The 19,556-nt window shown below is 40.4% G+C and overlaps 1 protein-coding gene across 1 annotated transcript in view; it reads right to left on the bottom strand.

The window, feature by feature from the left end:
• The window catches only part of LOC144767052 (cobalamin binding intrinsic factor-like), a 119,718-nt gene that overhangs the window by 47,902 nt on the left and 52,260 nt on the right, over positions 1-19,556 (bottom strand). Inside the window, exons 4-5 of the mRNA XM_078650688.1 lie at positions 18,002-18,139; positions 17,678-17,853 (exon numbers count right to left, since the gene is read on the bottom strand). Of these exons, the coding sequence (XP_078506814.1) occupies positions 17,678-17,853; positions 18,002-18,139 (314 nt within the window). The remainder of the gene's footprint in view (positions 1-17,677; positions 17,854-18,001; positions 18,140-19,556) is intronic.

Raw genomic sequence — 19,556 nt, 5'->3', positions numbered from 1 at the left:
AAATCGAGTCATAGTATGCTTTTTGTTATGTTGAATTGTATAGAATATCATACAGTTTGATATGTTCTAGTAAGAAATGTGAGTATTAATTGAAGGGGATGAGAACCCACTTCAAATAACAATCACGGTCCTTTTTAGATTGAACCAAAAAACTCTCTGAATAAACCTGTGCTCCGCCCTATGGCAGACTTCCACAGAGCAGTCAGGTTTAACAAAGGAGCAGTAAGTTTGTAATGTATTTATGCAGCACTCAAGCAGTAATAAAATAAAAAATACCAAAATGTATTTATAAAGAATATTTTAATGGATGTATGACGTTACAACGCACACTTTTACAACGCATACCTTTACAACGCATTTTTTACACCGCAACATCCATTACAACGCACACCTTTACAACGCATACCATTACAACGAATTCTTAAAAAATACCTTTACAACGCATTCCACTACAACGCATATTACATTTACAACGCATACCATTACAACACATTTCATTACATTGCAAATAAGGTAAGTGTTGGATAGTGTAGGGGTTAAAATTACTATTCTAACTCCAGGGGGTGCAACAGTAGGGAAAATATTGGATAGTGTAGGGGTTAAAATTACTATTCTAACTCCAGGGGGTGCAACAGTAGGGTAAGTATTGGATGGTAAGTTTTGCGTTGTAATGGTATGCGTTGTAATGACAGCGTTGTAATGGTATGCGTTGTAGTGGTGTGCGTTGTATTGTCATGCGTTGTAATGACTGCGTTGTAAATGTATGCATTGTAATGGATGTTGCGTTGTAAAAGTTTTGTTGTAATGGTAGTGTGTTGTAAAAGTTGCATTGTAAACGTTGTATACCTATTTTAATCAATAAGATACCAAAATGACAACAAAAAAAAAAGTCATACAATAGATATGAATTAAAAATAGCACCAGAATGCGCAAAGCCCCAATCGCGGTTATCTGTTTGCGCAAGACTGGGTCAAACTCATAAGTGAAGGCTGACCATGATAGGTCGCCGGTCGGGTACAGGGACCAGGTTCGTCCCAGTAGAAAGTTTACCTCCTGACTTAGAAAGTTTTCTGAAAAGAAAAGTGGTCGTCAATGATGCATCAGCAGAGAACACTGTAATCTGGATCAGAGCAGGGCTCAATAATGGTAAGCTGCTAAAGCATGGGTGTTTCAGTGTGATTGTGGACCAAGGCAGGAAAGCTCCAAGCGGGCAAATTCTGAAGACCGTGCCAAGTAAAGCCTCAACCTCGATTGGAAGCAGCTTGGCATCAGTTCCAGTGAAGCCCTCTGCGTTCGGACTTAGCAAATTTTCTAGAAATAGTAACTCTTTCAGCGGGGCAAACCTGCAAGTTGAAGGCAACTGGTGTTTCAACATCATTGGCTGTTACATTGACATTGGCCCCAATCTCTGTTGATTCTCCAAGGAGCAAGTTGGGAAAAATGTTTCTAAGTATCAAATTCTTGCAGTTTGGGGACAGGAGGAGCACACTTTAACCCCAGCTAAGGGTCCAGGACTTGAAGAGCAATGCTTGGTGGCTATGTTTGACTCCAACAGAGGCCAGCAGCAGGATTCAGGATCGGCCCAGTTGGAACTGGTCAACTGGGCAGTTGCAGGAAGAGAGGCCTCTGGGAGCTTGTTGTCTCTCTGTGGCTCAAATAGGAGGTCAGCCAACTGAGACTTGGAACCACTTCTGGGATACTGGGTTCAAGCCAAGCAGGCCAGCCTTTCCTCGGTTCTTCAGTCGGCAGGAGAGTCCTTCTGATTCTTTGCAGGTCCAGGAGTGTTCTGACGAGAGGTTCTGGGTAGGTCACTTTATGCCCGGTGCCAGGCTGTTGGTCGGGGCACTTCTTTGACTACCACCAGAACTAGTTCTTGTCTTTTAGTCTCCTCCTCCTAAATGTGGTGCCAGCTCAGACAACAGGGAGGCAGAACAAGGCATGAGCTACATCTGTTAGTGACAGGATAGACATTCTGTAAAGCTCAGGAAGGAGCTGGGCACAGTCCCCAGGTCATCCCGCTGAGCGACAAAAGACCCTCACAACACATAGAACTCTTTCTCCACTGTCTGGGAGAAATACACATCTCAACACAGGAGAGCCATCAGGGGTCAGGTGACAACTGGACACTGGCAGGAAAGCCTTTTGATTGTAATTAGGAAAAGGACAACTTTCTAAAAGTGTTTTCAAAATATTAATATAAAATCCAACTTGACCATAAAGTTTTTATTTAAATTAGTATTAAAATAAGTACTTGGACTATTTTTCTTGCTACTCCCTAACTAAATTAAGCACTTACTAAATGTAATAGTATTAGCCAGCCTTGCCAGATAGAAAACAGCATTGAAGGTTTTTCACAGCTAGGACACGTAGAACATTAAATATACATGTCCTACATTAAAATACCGTCCACGTGCCCTATCGGCATGTAGAGCCTACCTTAGTGGTGAATTATAAGTATTAGAAGGAAGGTTAGGTCTGTCGAATGGTTGGTATTGACAGGTTGAAACTGGACTCCTAGGCTGAAATGGAAGGTCTAGAGAAATGTTTTACAGTGTTACTTTTGTGAGAGGCACAACGAGTGCTGTTGCCCACAAGGAGCATTTAATATACAGTCCCTGGGCATATGTGGTACCATACAGTATGGATTTACATGTAAATTAAACGTACCAATCAAGTGTATACCAATTTCACCATGTTTGAAAGGGAAAGCACAAGCACTTTACATTTGGTGAGCGGGGTTAAAGTGCATAGAGTCTTGCGGCTAACAAAAATCGGTTCAGAAAAGAAGACAAAAATCTGGGGAAATACTGTGCAAAAAAAGGCTGTTTCCAACCGTTTCAGTACATTACAGTATTCTGCTATGGTACTGAATGTTATGTGTTCATGGAAAATAATGCTGTTTTGTTGTGTTATGTTATGATTTGATATGTCATATTGTTACATTAGAGCATTGAATGTTGTTAGAGTACACCGTATTATTATGGTCTGTGATATTGATCTGTTGATATGACATGCTGTGTGGCTGCATATTGTATTGTTATTTTATGCTATAGTACCATGCTACAACATGTTCTATTTTAATACAGGATGATATGACTATGTATTATGCTATAGCATGAAATCTTGTTTTAATGTCATTGTGTACTATTATATTGTCGGACACCTTTTTGGAGGACATAGAGAAAGAGTGGCTGCTGGGCCTCAGCCGTGTGGGCGCATCCTATCATGGCTCTGCAAATTAGGCCAAATACAGTCTTTTCCATACTTGAAACTCTGTAGTAGCGTCGGCAAGCAGTCACAGGCTTTTCAGGGTGGTTAGATTGAGGGTGCAATATACTCATTCTGTAATAGCATGATATCTCATTAGATCATTTTGTACTGTTTTGGTATATTGTATTACGGCATGAAGGCAAAAGTGTCACAACAAATCTGTTTTGCTAGTTTTGATCAATCAAATGTCAAACATTTCCAACATGCAGCATTTTTTGCATATTTACATTGACATGATATATTATACCATTTTGTGTTATGTTCTAATCTGGAACAATGTGATCTTAGTTGTTTTTTTGTGGAATATATTTTTTTTCGGTTGTAGTAAGCCAGTTGCATTTCATATTACATCTTTTCTAAAACTTCATTTAAGAAGAAACATATGGGAAATTAATAAAATATGAAAAACTATTTACAACAAATTGGAATTGAAACCACATTACTACCCTTTAAAAGAACATCATGACTGAAGCTTCCTAAAGCCAAAATATTGTGAAACTTTTGATTTGACCTAGTGCTCAGAATAGCAATCAGAAGAAATTCAATTAGATACGTATAAAAAACAGAGTCAGACATAGTGGCTTTTGCTTCCTTCTGTCTCTCTGGTAATTTGAAAATTGTCCTGTGTAAGTAAAGTCTGATAGAGACCAGTAACAAGGATGAAATTATGCTTTTATCATTGAAAGAGAAAACTGGAAAAATGTAAGCACCATTTTTCGGATTGAGTTGTTCTGAGTAGAAACAAAATGCTAAAATTGTAGTAGGAATTGCTGTCTTGGCCACATATCAATATTGTCCTTACCAATTTTGCGAACTCTCTTCATAGCACAAAGAACAGGGTCACAGCACATCTTCATGTATGTCTTCCAATATAATTTACATAGAGAGGAACATATTGTTCTAAAAGTTAGAACCTAATTTGTGTCATCATCTAATAAATACGTGAGCAGCAGAATACAATTTCTTAAGCTTGAAGATGAATATAATATAAAAGGTAAACACAGGACAATTAAGACTAGCATCATTTAAAATAAAGTAAACTTCAACAATCCCAGTAAAAATACCACTACAAAATATGAGGTGATAGGATAAGAATATTTAAAGAATAAAACGAGCATGTATTAAATAAACATAAAGGGCCCGATTCACAGAACTAACTTAAGATAAAATCCTAAACTTACTCCATTTTGTTAGGACTCCTAACTTTACTCCTCCTAAACTGAGAAAAATCCTAACTTTAAGATTTTCGGTATTCACAGAAGGCATTTAGGAGTCCTAAAGTTAGGACTCCTAACTTCTGTGTATACCGAAATGAGTAAGTGCCTTCTATGAATACCAAAATGAGTAAGTGCCTTCTGTGAATACCAAAATGAGTAAGTGCCTTCTGTGAATACCAAAATGAGTAAGTGCCTTCTGTGAATACCAAAATGGTAGCAAATTTAGGATTTTGTCTTAAGTTAGTTCTGTGAATCGGGCCCAAACTATTTTTAGGACCATTTTTTTCAAAATGTGATAGACAGGCTCAATGCTATAACATTTCACTATGCAAAGGTTGAAGGCATTTAAACTAAAGGTGATTTGCAATATCTATGATCCCTCTCTGAGTCAGGATTTGGGAGTAACACACACACACTACCCCTAGCCAGAAGCACAACATAATATTCTGGGTAAAAGTTCACAACTGTTGTCTCAAGAAAGGATTGAACTGATGATAGAATTGGAGAACCTGTAGTAGCACAACCTAATATAATTATGCTCACTGTTCAGATTTGACAAAAACTAGGAACATATTTGCAGAAAAGAGACAAAGAATGTAAGGAAATGAAAAGAAAAAAACCTCAAATCTGACTTGCGTCACATTTCTATGGGCCAGAAAAATGCCTTTTAAAATGACTGAGATGCTGTAATGGCATCCGCAAAAGAAAAGCAAAAAAAAAATTATAAATAAAAAAAGCATAAAAAATCATAAAATTCAGAGACTTGGACATTTGTATTAAAAAAAAAATCTAACAATATTCTAAATATTCTAGATACCATGAAGCTGGCATGAACATTGATGGAAGAAATCATTACATTACGGAGAACTCCAGTTCTAACCATCCATAGGCTACCAATATAAAAGAGTTAGGGTACTCGTTTTCAGTAGAAAATATATTCTGGAATTTTGATAAATCTGAAAGACAAAATGCTTCAGACCTAAACAACAGAACAGCAAAAAACAGTCATAATCCTTTGAAAAGATAGTTATAAATAAAAGGCAGTGCCTGATAATATAAGAAGATGTTCAAGTAAGACAACATGATATTGCAAGAATAATGAAAAAAGATACTTCTTGCTAGATTGTTGTCCTCTGTAGCTTTGTATATTGACAACAAATATAGATAATAAGATTTTTGTTAAAGGATATTAGTTTGCCTTGATAACATTCGCATGAATGAGCTATATAATATAAACAAGGAAAAATCTAGAGTTCCTCAATGCATCAAGAAGAACATACTTATGCTCACATCCATTTTAGCGAGAACCCCAGAACAGATTTAAAATAATTGTTCACCAAGATAATGTATGACTCACATGCTCTGTGAAACTAGAGACAAAATGGTGTGAAGGCTTTATAAACGGGAGGGGGTGTTTTGAAAGTCTAATACTCTGCAAGAGGGTACAAAGGTGGAGTCATCGTCAATGTAATGTATGTATGTATACAATATATTCAAGGCATTTGATTCAGTCAGCTAGCAACATATAATGAAAAGCCTTGAAAGGCAAAAAGTAATGTCATATATATGTGATTGGATAAAAGGCCTTTAAACAGATTTACTGACATATTTCAAAGGTAAGAATCTCAAAACAGGCCCTTGAAATAAATATAAAATAAGAAATCTGTGGTCACATGCTTGGCTAACATTTCCATGTATCCTCTACTTCCAGACCTTCATCATTTGTTGGTATAGATCAAGTCACAACATTGAGGTTTTCTGATTTATTGTTGGTCACAATGACATGTCGAATAAATCATACCTGAATTTGAATGTCAAAAAAACATATGGATTTTCTGCCAGACAACATAAACAAGCGATTTTGGTAAATAATTGAAAGCTGTGCTGATATGATGAGCTTAATATTGAATAGAGAAAGTGAAAGGCAATGTGGATTGTGTTTTGAACCACACCAAAACTACAAAATAGATGAATTACTAATGGAATGACCTGACAAACTTGGCACTTTAACTCTCAAACCTACTCAAAAAGGGGTCATAATGTGCCATTAATTGATTCTTCAACTTTCATTCAAGATGAAATGGCTTGATCATAGGCAAATACTCCTGATGAACTGGATCAAAATATTAGAAAATATGTATAGATTAATTTGCATCTTACTGCTTATTATTTTGATGCATGGCTAAATTCAAACAAGGCAAATGCTAGCTTAGCACTACCAAAAGCTTTGTACTACTATTGGACTCAATAAAATAAATTACCTCTTACAGTTGAGAGAAGCTCCAATCCTGTACATATTTAATTTGTTCATGCACGCAGGGCCCAAAAGAAGTGACAGAATTACCCTGTTATCAAAGGGCAAAGCTTGAAACTGTTGAGAGATTTTCTAAAATACTTAATGCAACTTTTGGAATTCTATGACTAGTGTAAAGATTTGTTTGATAGAGGAAAACTAGCCATGTGCACTGACATGATATCAACTATCTTGAGTGCATTGTACAGTCCAAGTTCAGGCTTTTAGGTCATATAAAACTGAAAGACAATCAGTTTATCGTAGACCTTATATTTAAGACCTTGGCGCAAACGCAATAGAAACCATCTCTAGGGGGAGGCACCATTTATTGGTAACTGTCTATATACTATAAATATGTTTAGGAGACACTGTCTCTTGTATCAAGGCCATGTTCCATATCAAAATAAACAATAAACATATCAAGATCCTTCAGCTTCAAAGAGAGCAGAGAAAGCTTTCATCGGTATTTATCCAAGATGATACATCTACAGCAACTAGTATCTCAAACAGGTAAGAGATTTATATTAACTCTATTGAACTGGTTCATGAGAGTAAAGCCAACTATTACAGTGAACTGTTTCAAAAAATAAATACTCTAACTATGACACAGTTACATTACATGGCTTTCTTTTTGGGTGTCGGGCATGTAGGTAAAGTTTTATGATGAGGCTCTTATAGTCTTAGGTCTACAAATATGTTTACCATTTAAGAAAAATGCATATTTTACTACACTAATGGACACTGTTAAAACATACCAAGTGTACACAGGCAATTGACCTGCAGAGTAGCAATTGATAATTAATTGCAAAATGAATGTTGACAGTGAAATGCCCATTAGAACCGGTATGCAAATCATTTGATGAGTAGTGTGTAGACTATTTTGGACTTAGTGAAGATATTTAATTATTATGCATTGGGATACTGTCTAGTGTTAATTAATAATAGTACTTACATTACTACAGATTGAAATTAGTATTGATTAATGCTCGTATATCCCTTACAAAACTCTCACTTAATGATAGTTACAAAATTAAGGGGCTCATTATATTATAACTGCGATGGGACCGACCGCCAGACGTGCGGCGGTTCCAGCGGACCAATTAGGATGCGCCTGCCTTACAGGCGGGCGCATCCTGCCCTTTCACCATTGCCCTTTCACCATTGCGGATGGTGTTGCTGGCTGCAGCACCATCCGCAATGGTAAAAGGGTATGCACCGCATTTCCCTGCACCACGTGGCAGGCTCCACGCAGTGCCGGGAACTGCAGGGGTATACCATGGGTACCCCCCAAATGCACCCCCACTGCCTCCTGGGGGCTCGCAACAGGCCCCTAAAGCCATTCCCCGCCAGCCTTTCCATGGCGGCATCACCGCCATGGAAAGGACTTTCAACAACCCACATCATAATATGGCTGGCGGTGCCTGTTAGGCACCGACAGCATATTACTGGCCCAGCTCTGCCCAGCCGGCAATGTTTTTGAAAGGCATAGGAAGATTGTTTTAGAACAGGGGACCAATCAGATGAAAAGAATGGTTTCCCAGTCTTGATTGTTTCAAGCAAGTAATGGAGAACAGAAGTCATTAACTGGATCTCTGACAGAAGGATGTATGTCATTGCTACGCATGCATTTACAACGCATGCCTTTACGACGCAACTTTTACAACGCAAGTCGTTACAACGACTTGCGTTGGGGGGCGCTGGATAGTGAATAGTTTAATTTACTATTCCAACTCCAGTCCCCGTGGATAGTAGGGAAGGAGTTGGATAGTAAATTAAACTATTCCCTATGCTAGAGCGCCCCCCAGCGCAAGTCGTTGTAACGACTTGCGTTGTAAAAGTTGCGTCATAAAGGCACAGCGTTGTAAAAGTTGCGTAGTAAACGCTGTTCCCCCTGACAGAATATCAATTCCAACAATATGGAGGGACATCGCATTGTGATGATAAAGGATAATGGGGATTGCAGATTGTGTAACGGACAGGTATGAGCATGCATTTGCGAGATCAATCAGCTTTTATTTTGCCATTGTGCACTGCATCAGGTACATTGGATTTACTGCTCTACTGCAATGTCCATTACAACGGTACATTACCAAAGAAGAAGCACACAGGCGTTGCCAGCATTTTCCCAATGCATTATGACCATGATAGGAATTTCTAGACCATTAATTGTATCTGACATGTACAATTGAGAATAAATGATGGAATTCTAAAAACTGCATTTTTTATTTATGCCACATCAGAAGGAAAATTCCGCATGATAACACCTTATTCTGCGGATTCTTCCAAATTGAGATCCATAATGTCTAAACATTGGCATATCCTGAAATCCGACCTAATTGTAGGGCCTGATATTCCTGACGTGCCATTAATAACGTTCAGGAAGGCAAGATCACTACGTGATCAGATGGTCCATAGTTACCTACAACCTCTGGAAAAACAACTAGGGCCCCTAAAGGATGCCAAAGGCTTTTTCCCCTGCGGAAAATGCAAGGCCTGCTCAGCCAGCAAGAGAACATTAACAAATGAGGTAACAGGCTGCAGAGGTGGCAAGAAAATTAATAAATTCATGTCCTGCCACACTGACCATGCGGTCTATTGTCTGGTCTGCCCCTGTCTGTTAAGGTACGTTGGAAGTACTATTAATCCCGTCAAATTAAGGGTGCTGGAGCATATGAGGGCCATCGTAAATAAAGACTTTTCATATCCGGTGGCCCGTCATTTCGCTATCAAGCACAATAGTGACAGGAATCTCCTGAGATACTTCTGCTTGGACCATGTTGGTGAGAGTCCAAGAGGAGGAAATAGATTGCAAACCCTCAGGAGATTAGAATCCCATTACATCATTGACCTAGAGACAAGGGCGCCAAGAGGTTTGAACATGGGAGAAGAACTGGCATCTCATTTGGGTTGAAGAGAAGATATCAATATTTTGTATGTGAAACTGTATGATGGAATAATCTGGTTTAAGTGTAATAATCCGGCAAACATGGGTTTTTGATTGAAGTTGCACCTAGATGTGAATTTTTTCATAGGAATTGTTTGAGGTTTGTCTATTCCATGTTAACCACCTGAGATTTTAGCAGCCAATGTAAGGCTGCAATTGCCGATCCACGGCAAGATTTTTGCCTGACATGACTATCTTAAAAATGTGGTCATTGCAAGGTTGTTACGTTGCGATTGACAACGTTTTTTGCTCTCAGGGCCATAGAGTTTGGATTTGTTCTGTCCAATAAGTATTATTGCTTGGCTATCATATGCGATTGTGTATTTGTGCCGATACACGGCTTGAATGATGGTTTATCCGACCTAACTGACACTTTCCTATGACAAATGTTAAACTATAACATATTCAAAGATGGCGCGCTAAATTGCGTTTGTGGCAAAGTCCATTGTTTGTTTTCATCACTCTTACAAACATTTATAACGGTGCTGCACAGCGCATTCCGATGTAAACACCGACGAAGGGATTTTGCTCCCGAAATGCGTTTGTTCTGAATAAAACCCTTTGCTGATATACTGCTGTACCCGTGAGTGCTGTCTTTTCCCTAACCCGGCTGGGTATTGCGAGGAAATTGGAGCTGCTATTTTACACGCGGACACCATCGCGTGACAGCACCCGCTTTGAAGAGTGACTCGTTTGTTTGGTGTAACTGGAGCTTGGATATATATATATATATATATATATATATATATATATATATATATATATATATATGTGTGTATTTATAATTTTTATTATGTTTCTAACATTTTATAATTAAATAAAATAATTATTCGAAAATATTATTAAGTTACTATATATAAAACAGTAAATATGTATGTTACATTTTTTAATGTTACATTTATTATTTATCATTTTTAATATTTTTTAATAATTCTAACTATGTTTTTATTAATTATATTTAGTATTTAATTAATTATTTATTATTTCGAAGACATTGAAAAAAAAAACGATATTGTGGTTTCGATATTTTTGTACTTACCTTTGTCGATATTCTGTCAGTGATCCGGAGAGCATACCACCTGTCGAGCAGGTCACAATTGAGGGTGCCCCATCTGTCCAAGCACCTAGATGGAAGGATTGGGTAGAAAGAGTGCTGCTGTTCTTTGAAGCCACCCAGGTGGACAATGCATAAAAGGGCCATGTCCTCCACTTAGGTGGCAAGGAAATTCATAGAATCTCCAATGCCATCATGGAAGTCACGCCAAAAACACACCCTTGCCTCATCACGGCTCTTAATGCCTCTTTCGAGACAAAGTCAAAATAAGGATTATGAACTGTTTGTATTTCGAGAAGCCAGGCAGCATGCAGAAGAATCTATCAACACTTTCTACACGCGGTTAAAGGAGTTGGCCAGCATGTGTGGTTTTCTGGCGAAAACACAGAAATACATGGCCAAATTATTTTGGGGTGTGTGTTAGCGAAGCTCTGAAAAGGCATCCTAGAAGAGTCTTGAACATCTCTGGCAGACATATTAATGGGCAGAACAAAAGAATTCTCAAAAGCCAGTGCTTCTCACATGGGTGCCGTCTTGAACAAATCACTCAAAGTGGAACCAGTCAACACCGTCTCGCTGACACCCGGTGTACGAGCCCCAGAACGTGCAGCAACTGTGGAGAACCAGCTCAAGATACACAGTGTGTCCAGCCAGAGGAAAGAATTGCGCAGGTTGTGATAAACAACCACTTCATGAAAGTGCGTCGTTCAAGAGAAGGTAGCACATCGCACACCACGGTGAATGCTGTACCAGAGGTACAAGAGAGAAACAGTGACAAGGATGACAATGACAAAGAAGAACGCACCATTCACTCCGTCTCTACCTTCAGTACAGCATCCCAAGGCACACGTCAGCTTCCCCAGTGTCAAATAATCATCTGAACTCAATAGCAGTAGTGGACTCAGGGGGCGTCCATCAACATAACGTACGATGAAGCATATCTCCCCATGGGGGAACAGCGTTTACAACACAACTTTAACAACGCAGTACCTTTACGACGCAACCATTACAACGCAAGTAATTACAACGACTTGCGCTGGGGGGCGCTCTAGGATAGGCAATAGTTTTAATTTACTATCCAACACCTTCCCTACTATCCACGGGGATTGGAGTTGGAATAGTAAATTAAACTATTCACTATCCAGCGCCCCCCAACGCAAGCCGTTGTAACGACTTGCGTTGTAAAAGTTGCATCATAAAGGCATGCGTTGTAAAAGCATGCGTTGTAACAACGTACATCCCTCGCCATGCAACCACTCACATGTCTACAATAAGCAATGGTTGAAGTATTCGCCTAAAGCCAAGACAAGCCACTCAACATAAGAGGTCAATTCCGAATGAGGATAGCGTACAGACCTCATTCAGTAGATACACAATTATATGTTGCTGAAGACCGCCATGGCATGCTACTGGGATGTAGAGCAGCGGAAGCCCTTGGCATTGCGGGGTTTGCATTTTGAGTATATCAAGAAGCTGTAACTCACAGCCTCAATGATTTCCTCAGTGTTTTAAGGATTAGATGCCTGTGAGGCAAGGAGGTAAGATTACACATAAACAAATCTGTACAGCCCCTAGCCCTCCAGCATCAGCACATGGTCTTCATCTGAGGAAATCAGGAAGCCGGAGGATTACTTTGTGCAATAGATAAGTGTCACTCCCATGTAACAGATACCCTGGTCAATAAATGTAATCACTTGTGTCCAATGTATTATCCAGTTAGTTTGGCTTGCTGAACCCCTGTGTACGGCTGCAGTAAAATCAGTAAATCACGCCAGTTTTTTTTATACATTTATATTTGTTGATATTATTTGCTGTTGTTTTCAATTTGTTCATTTTTGGGATGGACTGTAGTGTCGCTCCAGTGACGCAACTGGACCACTAGACTCTTACATGTGTCAGTGGGCATAAGGGATTTGTACGAACAACCCTTATAAGTATGCTAATGGGGTTTGACCCTGTGACCATGTGGGTCTAGGTAATAAATGCGGGGAGTGGCCGGACGTGATCAGGGAGACCCACCAGAGTTGTATAACATGTCAACAAATACTGTCTACCCATTGTCATTCAAAGGACTCAGAAATAGTGATGCCTCCATATTGTGGAGCACCCCGTCATCCTTGGCTCCGACACAACATAGGGAGAGGTATTGCAGCGTAGTGGACATTTTCCCCGTTAACAACACTCAGTGTTACATCTGATTGCTGCACATCACACTGATCAAAAAAGAATATAGGATGTTACATCGCGGTTTTCACACCGCGATACCTTTACAACGCAGGCATTACAACGCAAGTCGTTACAAAGACTTGTGCTGGAGGGTGATGGACTTAGGAATAGTATAATTTACTATTCCAACCCCGGCCTACGTTACAGTAGGGAAGGTGTTGGAATAGTAAATCATACTATTCCTTAGCTTAGAGCTCCATCCAGCGCAAGTCATGATTTGCGTTGTAATACCCGCGTTGTAAAGGTATTGCGGTGTGAATACCGCGATATAACCGATGTTTCTCATCAAAAAACAATAATCTTGGGGCACAAGGGAAGTTCTTCACTGCTGACCTCACTTGTAAAAAGAAAAACCTCTTGTTATTGAACCAGAAAGATTTTCTCCCGCAGTGTGGTGGTGTGTCACTCACGTCCTTTGCACTGTGAAAGTAGTGCAGTGGACGCAAACAGTTTGTTCACTGCATGTAAGCAGGTAACCTCAATAAAGGAAATTGAATATGAGTCACCAGCACATATCTAAATCACGGAGAATTGCAAAGACTTACTAAAGAATTAGTTTGGTGAGAGCAAGAAATACTTGATTAGTGGGGGTTAGAGAGAGCTATTAGGACCCAGTACATCTGTGGTGACTTGATGAAAAAAGCAGTGGCTAAATAAAAGGAAACGGAGGGGAGAGAGCATTGAGACTCAGTACAGGTGAAGGACTGAGTACAGATGTGCAGGTGACTGAATGTGCTATACGTAAACAGTAGTCGTTTGGGATATCATGATTGGGTCACTCACTTTTCTAGCCTTTATTCTGCAACTGGAGCTTAAAGGTCAAGCTCACTGTGGCAGCTACTAGTTGTGACACACCAGTAGTCACAACACGGACATGAAAAAGAACAGGCACTCAGCATTACGCTGCAAGACGTTAGAACTTCTATCACTAAGACCGCCCCAAATAAGGCACCAGGCCATGACAAAATACATCAATTACCCCCACTTGGCTATACGCTGAAATTGTTTCCCTGCACAAAAAAGGCTGCCCTTCGCTCCCGGCTAACTATAGGCCCATAAGCCTGATTGACTGTTCACAAAGCATATTTAGTAGAATTCTATTGGGAAAGCTCCAAGAATGGCTGGCAACTAAGGAAGTGCTGACTCGCCTGCAGTCCTGCTTCTGGGACAGTGCAAGTACACTTGACCCAGTCTTTCGCCTTCAAATGCTATTTTGCTGGTCTTGGGACAAGGCAGGTTGTACATAGTTTTTGGAGACCTTAGGTCAGCATTTGACCTGGTCCCAAGAAAGAAGCTCTGACAAGTAATGGTGGGGTCAACATAGTGAGTTGACAGACCTCTTTCCTGTCACCAGATGGATAAGGCAGGGCTGCGTTCTATCCCACACCCTCTTTACAATTTATGTTAATAATCTGATTGATCACCTGAACGGGTGTGTCGTGATTTTCCGCAACTTGCTGGACACAGGGTCCTTGAAATTATGTTTTAAGACAACACCCTACTAATGTCCAAATCACCCATGGGGCTACAAAAGACCTTTGACAGCTTTGACACTTTTTGCCGCAAGAGGGGTCTAGAAATTAATGTCTCACAGACAAAATACATACTCAATCCTAAACTCACTACTCTTTTGGTATTCACAGAATGCACTTACTACTTTTGGCATCCACAGAATGAACTTACTACTTTTGGTATTCACAGAAGTTAGGATTTTGTCTTAAGACAGACTTAAGACAGACTTAAGACAAACTTAAGACAGACTTAAGACAGACTTAAGACAGACTTAAGACAGACTTAAGACAAAATCCTAACTTAAGTCTGTCTTAAGTCTGTCTTAAGACAAACTTAAGACAAAATCCTAACTTCTGTGGATACAGAAAAAAAAGTAAGTTCATTCTGTGAATGCCAAAAGTAGTAAGTGCATTCTGTGAATACCAAAATAGTAGTAAGTTTAGGATTGAGTCTTAAGTTCATTCTTTGAATCGGGCCCATGGCTCTTAACCTCTTTCCTACGACAAGATCTAGTCCTAAATTCAAGGGATCCCCATTGAAGCGGGTGCAAACCTTTGAGTATCTAGGTCTAACTCTTAATAAGAAATTAGACTGGCGACATCACATCGATAGTTGTAGACTAAAACAAACAACATACCAGAGGGCTGATAAAGGTGCAGAGTGGGTAAAGTATTCGCCCAGTGTCACCGACACTACAAATTTACAACCAACAGCCCAAGGGAGCAGCCCTCTATGGGGTGGAGCTCTGGGGGCACAAAGATTCAAAGGCCCTCATAATAGACCAAAACAGATGTTTACGCCAACTGACAGGCTTTCGTGCCAGCACCCCACTACTACCTCTTAGGTTAGACATGGGTATTAGGCAAATATCAGAAGGGATAGGACTGAGGCCAATTCTGTACTGGAGGAGAGTTTGGTAACCCATGAGCTCAAATCTTACCTGGAGGGGCTAGAGGAAATACTGAGGCTCCCTGGCTGTGTAAATATCACATGGATTAGGTACATCAGAGATACTTTGGGAAAGTTGGGTTTGGCTCCCTGTGGGAAGACCTGTCGACAGCTGGGTCCATAAGCAAGAACACCATTAAACTGCTTTACGCTCAGTACAAATCAGATCTAATGTACTCTCAAGTCACCTTTGGCCCACTATCTGATGCCATCCTGGCAGTGAAACTTGAGTTTAAGATTGAAGGGTTCCTTGACCAGATCGAACCAAAACTGTATCTGCAGTTCTGTTATGGAATTATACCTGTGCTCTCCTATACCTCGGACTGGGCTCGACAGGACGAGGAGGATAGATTGGACTGTCCTGCTTGTGGCGCTAGCAGGAAACCTGTAGAGCATGTTGTATTCTTTTGTCCTGCCTATGCTAAGTGAAGCAGTATGCCGAACACCTGGGGTGAGAAAGCATGCAGGGACCCTTCGTATCTTAGGATACGACACAAAACCATGCATTGTCTTTGGCGTATCTCGCTACCTTTTGGTGATGGAGAAGATCAGGGGTTTGGTCCTTGAAGCAAACATGGGGCCTTCGCATTAATAACATTTAATGATTATGTTATCCCACCGCCATGCAAAATTTGTGACGCTACTTTTCAAGAACATAATTGCCCAACATTAGTAAAGAGTGGATATACGTTTCAGGACAAGCCTAAACTTAGCCTTTAGAAAATGGCCTTCTCTAAAGGGGCACACAGAATGTTTTGTTAGCCTGACTCTGAGCACCAGACCAACCACTTGGGAGGTGAGGGCTCTGGTGGTACATTCATGGCGTTGTGTGCGGTGGATTGAAGGTAATGCACAGCGACTGCAGACGTTATGTAACAGTATTAGGTAAGATGTATCGGGTCTACTAGCAGTGCACCTAATAGGCTTAGTAAAGGAGGAGAGACTAAATCACTCACCCAAAATGCAATGGTCACTATCAAACATAGCGCCTGCTAGGAACCTGGGTTCCTTCCTTCTGGTTCTCTATGTTTACACAGACTAAGATTGTCTTACCCTTGTGACTTTTACGTGGAGTCGAAAAAATGGTTGATAATACAGATTGTATGATCTTGTTTTCTGTTGGTTTTATGTATTTATGGTGCGCCACGGCACTTTTTTATATTGTTTTATACAGATGAAATTATCTTCTGTACATTTATGGTTTGTAACCGAAATAAAGTATTGTGTGTGTGGGATATCATGTGTGGCAGGTTTATTTTATGACAATATAGCATTCAACACAGGCCTGATGGCCTAGATTTAATATTAGAGAATTCCTATTTAGGGCTTACAAAAACAGACTTCTGGTTTGATTAGTATGCTAACAATTGGGTGCTCAGTGGCCATATTCTCATTTTTATAAACTCCCTGTTTTCCTGTCACCTTTCAAACATAAAGGCAGAGAAGGAAATCATTCTACCCCTCTGGTGCACATGTATCCAGAGCTGCAAGGAAACAGGACTTTGCAGAATTCCATCTTGGAAGAAGGGGGCTTTTCATAGTAACTGGTATTTATAATAATTATGATCATGCTAATAAATGTGTTATACAGATGAGTACTTCATGATAAATACCCGCATATTTGTAAATATCAATCACTGTGTGTACATATTGATTCTTGGATAAGGCCTACTTTATTATCACTGCAAATATAGGATTCTCTGGCACCTTGAGACCCTCACGTGTGAGTAGCACGCTCTATAAACCACTGATTGATTGATTAATTGATTGATTGATCTGGCAGGTTTGTCTAACTTGTTTCACTTCCTATGCAGTCTTATGTGCTAGACTAGAGGAAGAGTGAGAGACACCTGCCCATTCTCAATTTCTCCAAAAAGGGCACTTTTCTTATTGGGGCTAAGGGGATCCACCAGGTGGTACCCCAAAAAGAGCTTTCCTGATCCGCTGCCTTGACGAGAGCGGAAGATCGAGACAGCGGAGATGGGCTTGGGACTAGATAGTTGAAGAGAGCTCTGAGTGGATGAATGTGTAGGGCATTCCATTCTTTGAGTTACTGCACTGAGAAAGGGTCTTGTGAGTTCCAATTATGGAAGTGCAGAAAAGGGTTGAAAAGGATATTGAGATGGTTTAACTGGGACATTAAAAGCAGTGGAGATGGTCACTGTCTACGTAGAGTGGAAGTAGGCAATCGATCAGCATCCATGATGTCTCACCTGCATGGCTAGCCCGGTGCTGTAAATATTTCCAATCTCGCCATTGCTCTGGTACTGATCCAGAATCTTCTGCACCAGCGAGCGAAGGGTCTGTGTGATGGCTTTCCTCTCTTCTGCGGTGATGTCCTTTCTTTTAACCACACACGTCAGGCCCAAGACCTCAACAGCAGCGGTGTCTGTAATGAAAAGTAGACCCTACTCAGGAACTGGATCAGTTGGTGCATCCATGGTCTGTACCAGAAGCATGGCTTGACTAGCAGAACCTTCTGATTCAGGCACTGGACAGGCTCCACCCCACAGCCACAGGAGACAAGCTTGACTCACCAACAGAGAAGCCATGAGCCAAGTCCGTACTGCTGGTTTCCAGGTCAGCGGGCAGCTTTATGGGCACATCTTGCAGGCAGAGAGCGATGATGTCCAGGCCAATCTGGTAGTAATTGGAGAGTGGCTGATGATTCACATCTGTGACAGAAGGGGACAATTAGAGTACAGAGGTAAATGCATGGCTGCAGGGGGGAAGGCATCACTCTCAGTGTCTCCGGGACCAGTACAATATTTCTTCTCCCCAAAAAGGATGGCACAAGAATGGGGTGAGCATCTTAGAATGCACTTCTGCTCCTGGCTCTTTTGCATTAGACACATTGTTTTAACTAGTTTAAGGGAGGTATGGTCAGGAAGGGGAAATGGTTGGGAACCTACATGCATAAGTTATTAAGGGAGGCTCTGGCAGGTAGGATATTTAAGGTTATTTGTGGGAAAAGACTTAGCAACAGTTGAGTGGTGAGACACAGAGGTTTATTCAAATGTTGGCTCTCAGCACCTGGGAGTCCTCTATGAACTCATTACGGGGCATATTATCAAGCCCATTTTTGCCGTTTTAGCGGCCGATTTCGGCCGAAAAGCGGCGATTTAAATATCGAACTATTTTCAAGGGCACGCTAACGCGTGTTTGCTTGATTTAGTAGTCGTATTTTCTCCATTTTGCGAGTCAGCGATTATTATCGCTAATGACATGCAAAGTGGGCGTTCCTCAAAATGTCTGCATGATTAACGTTGGAAACACAACTTCGCACTATTAACAACGCAGCCCCAGTGATAACACAAACTATGCTAACCGCGGTTATCGCATTAAGTTAACGTCTGCTTTTTCTTTTACTTAGCTATGCTGATAATGGGAGGTTTATCGCCATGTTACGACCACACTCCCCTATAAGCAAGCATCTCCATAATCATCGCTGGGTTTCCAGCGATATTTCTGTTTCTTGCCGACTATCACTGGAATTACATCGCCTGTTCGCAAAGCGTTGATAATACGCCGCTAAGACAGTGATGTAATTCGGCGATAGACGCGATAAACAGAAACACGCTAAGTGTGCTTAGCGATGTTTATATCTCTTCCTTGATAATATGCCCCTGCATTCTGTTTATCATTGGAGAAAAAAACTAGTTCAGAGCTCTAGATTTTCAGAGACAGCTTCAACATATATTTAAATGGAAAGAACTGTAATTAAAATAATGAACGAACTAGTCTCATGCGTCATATTAAGGGGTATATTTATTAAAAAATCATGCAACTGCAAAGGTGCCTGGCATAGGCTTTGTACTGGAAGTCAATCTTTAAAGTAAAAAACACATCTTAAAATCTTTCCCACTGACAGTGCAGCACACGTGCAAAGTGGGAAAAGTAAGAACAAAATAAAAGTATTCCAGCTTTAAAGAGGCGTTGCTTTTTGGCACAAAGCCCGAATGTGACAGATATCCCATCCACCATATTACATGTGCCATAGGATACAATGCACTTTTGATAAGTCAGATGGGATATCAGTCACATGGTGATGGATTAAGCCAGCTACAAAACTCCATGGGGCATATTATCAAG

This window comes from Lissotriton helveticus, chromosome 1_1, assembly GCF_964261635.1.
Source record: "Lissotriton helveticus chromosome 1_1, aLisHel1.1, whole genome shotgun sequence".
NCBI classification, from domain to species: Eukaryota; Metazoa; Chordata; class Amphibia; order Caudata; family Salamandridae; genus Lissotriton; species Lissotriton helveticus.
Note: the sequence above shows the minus strand (reverse complement) of the source record. Positions and strands in the feature narration are given on the sequence as shown.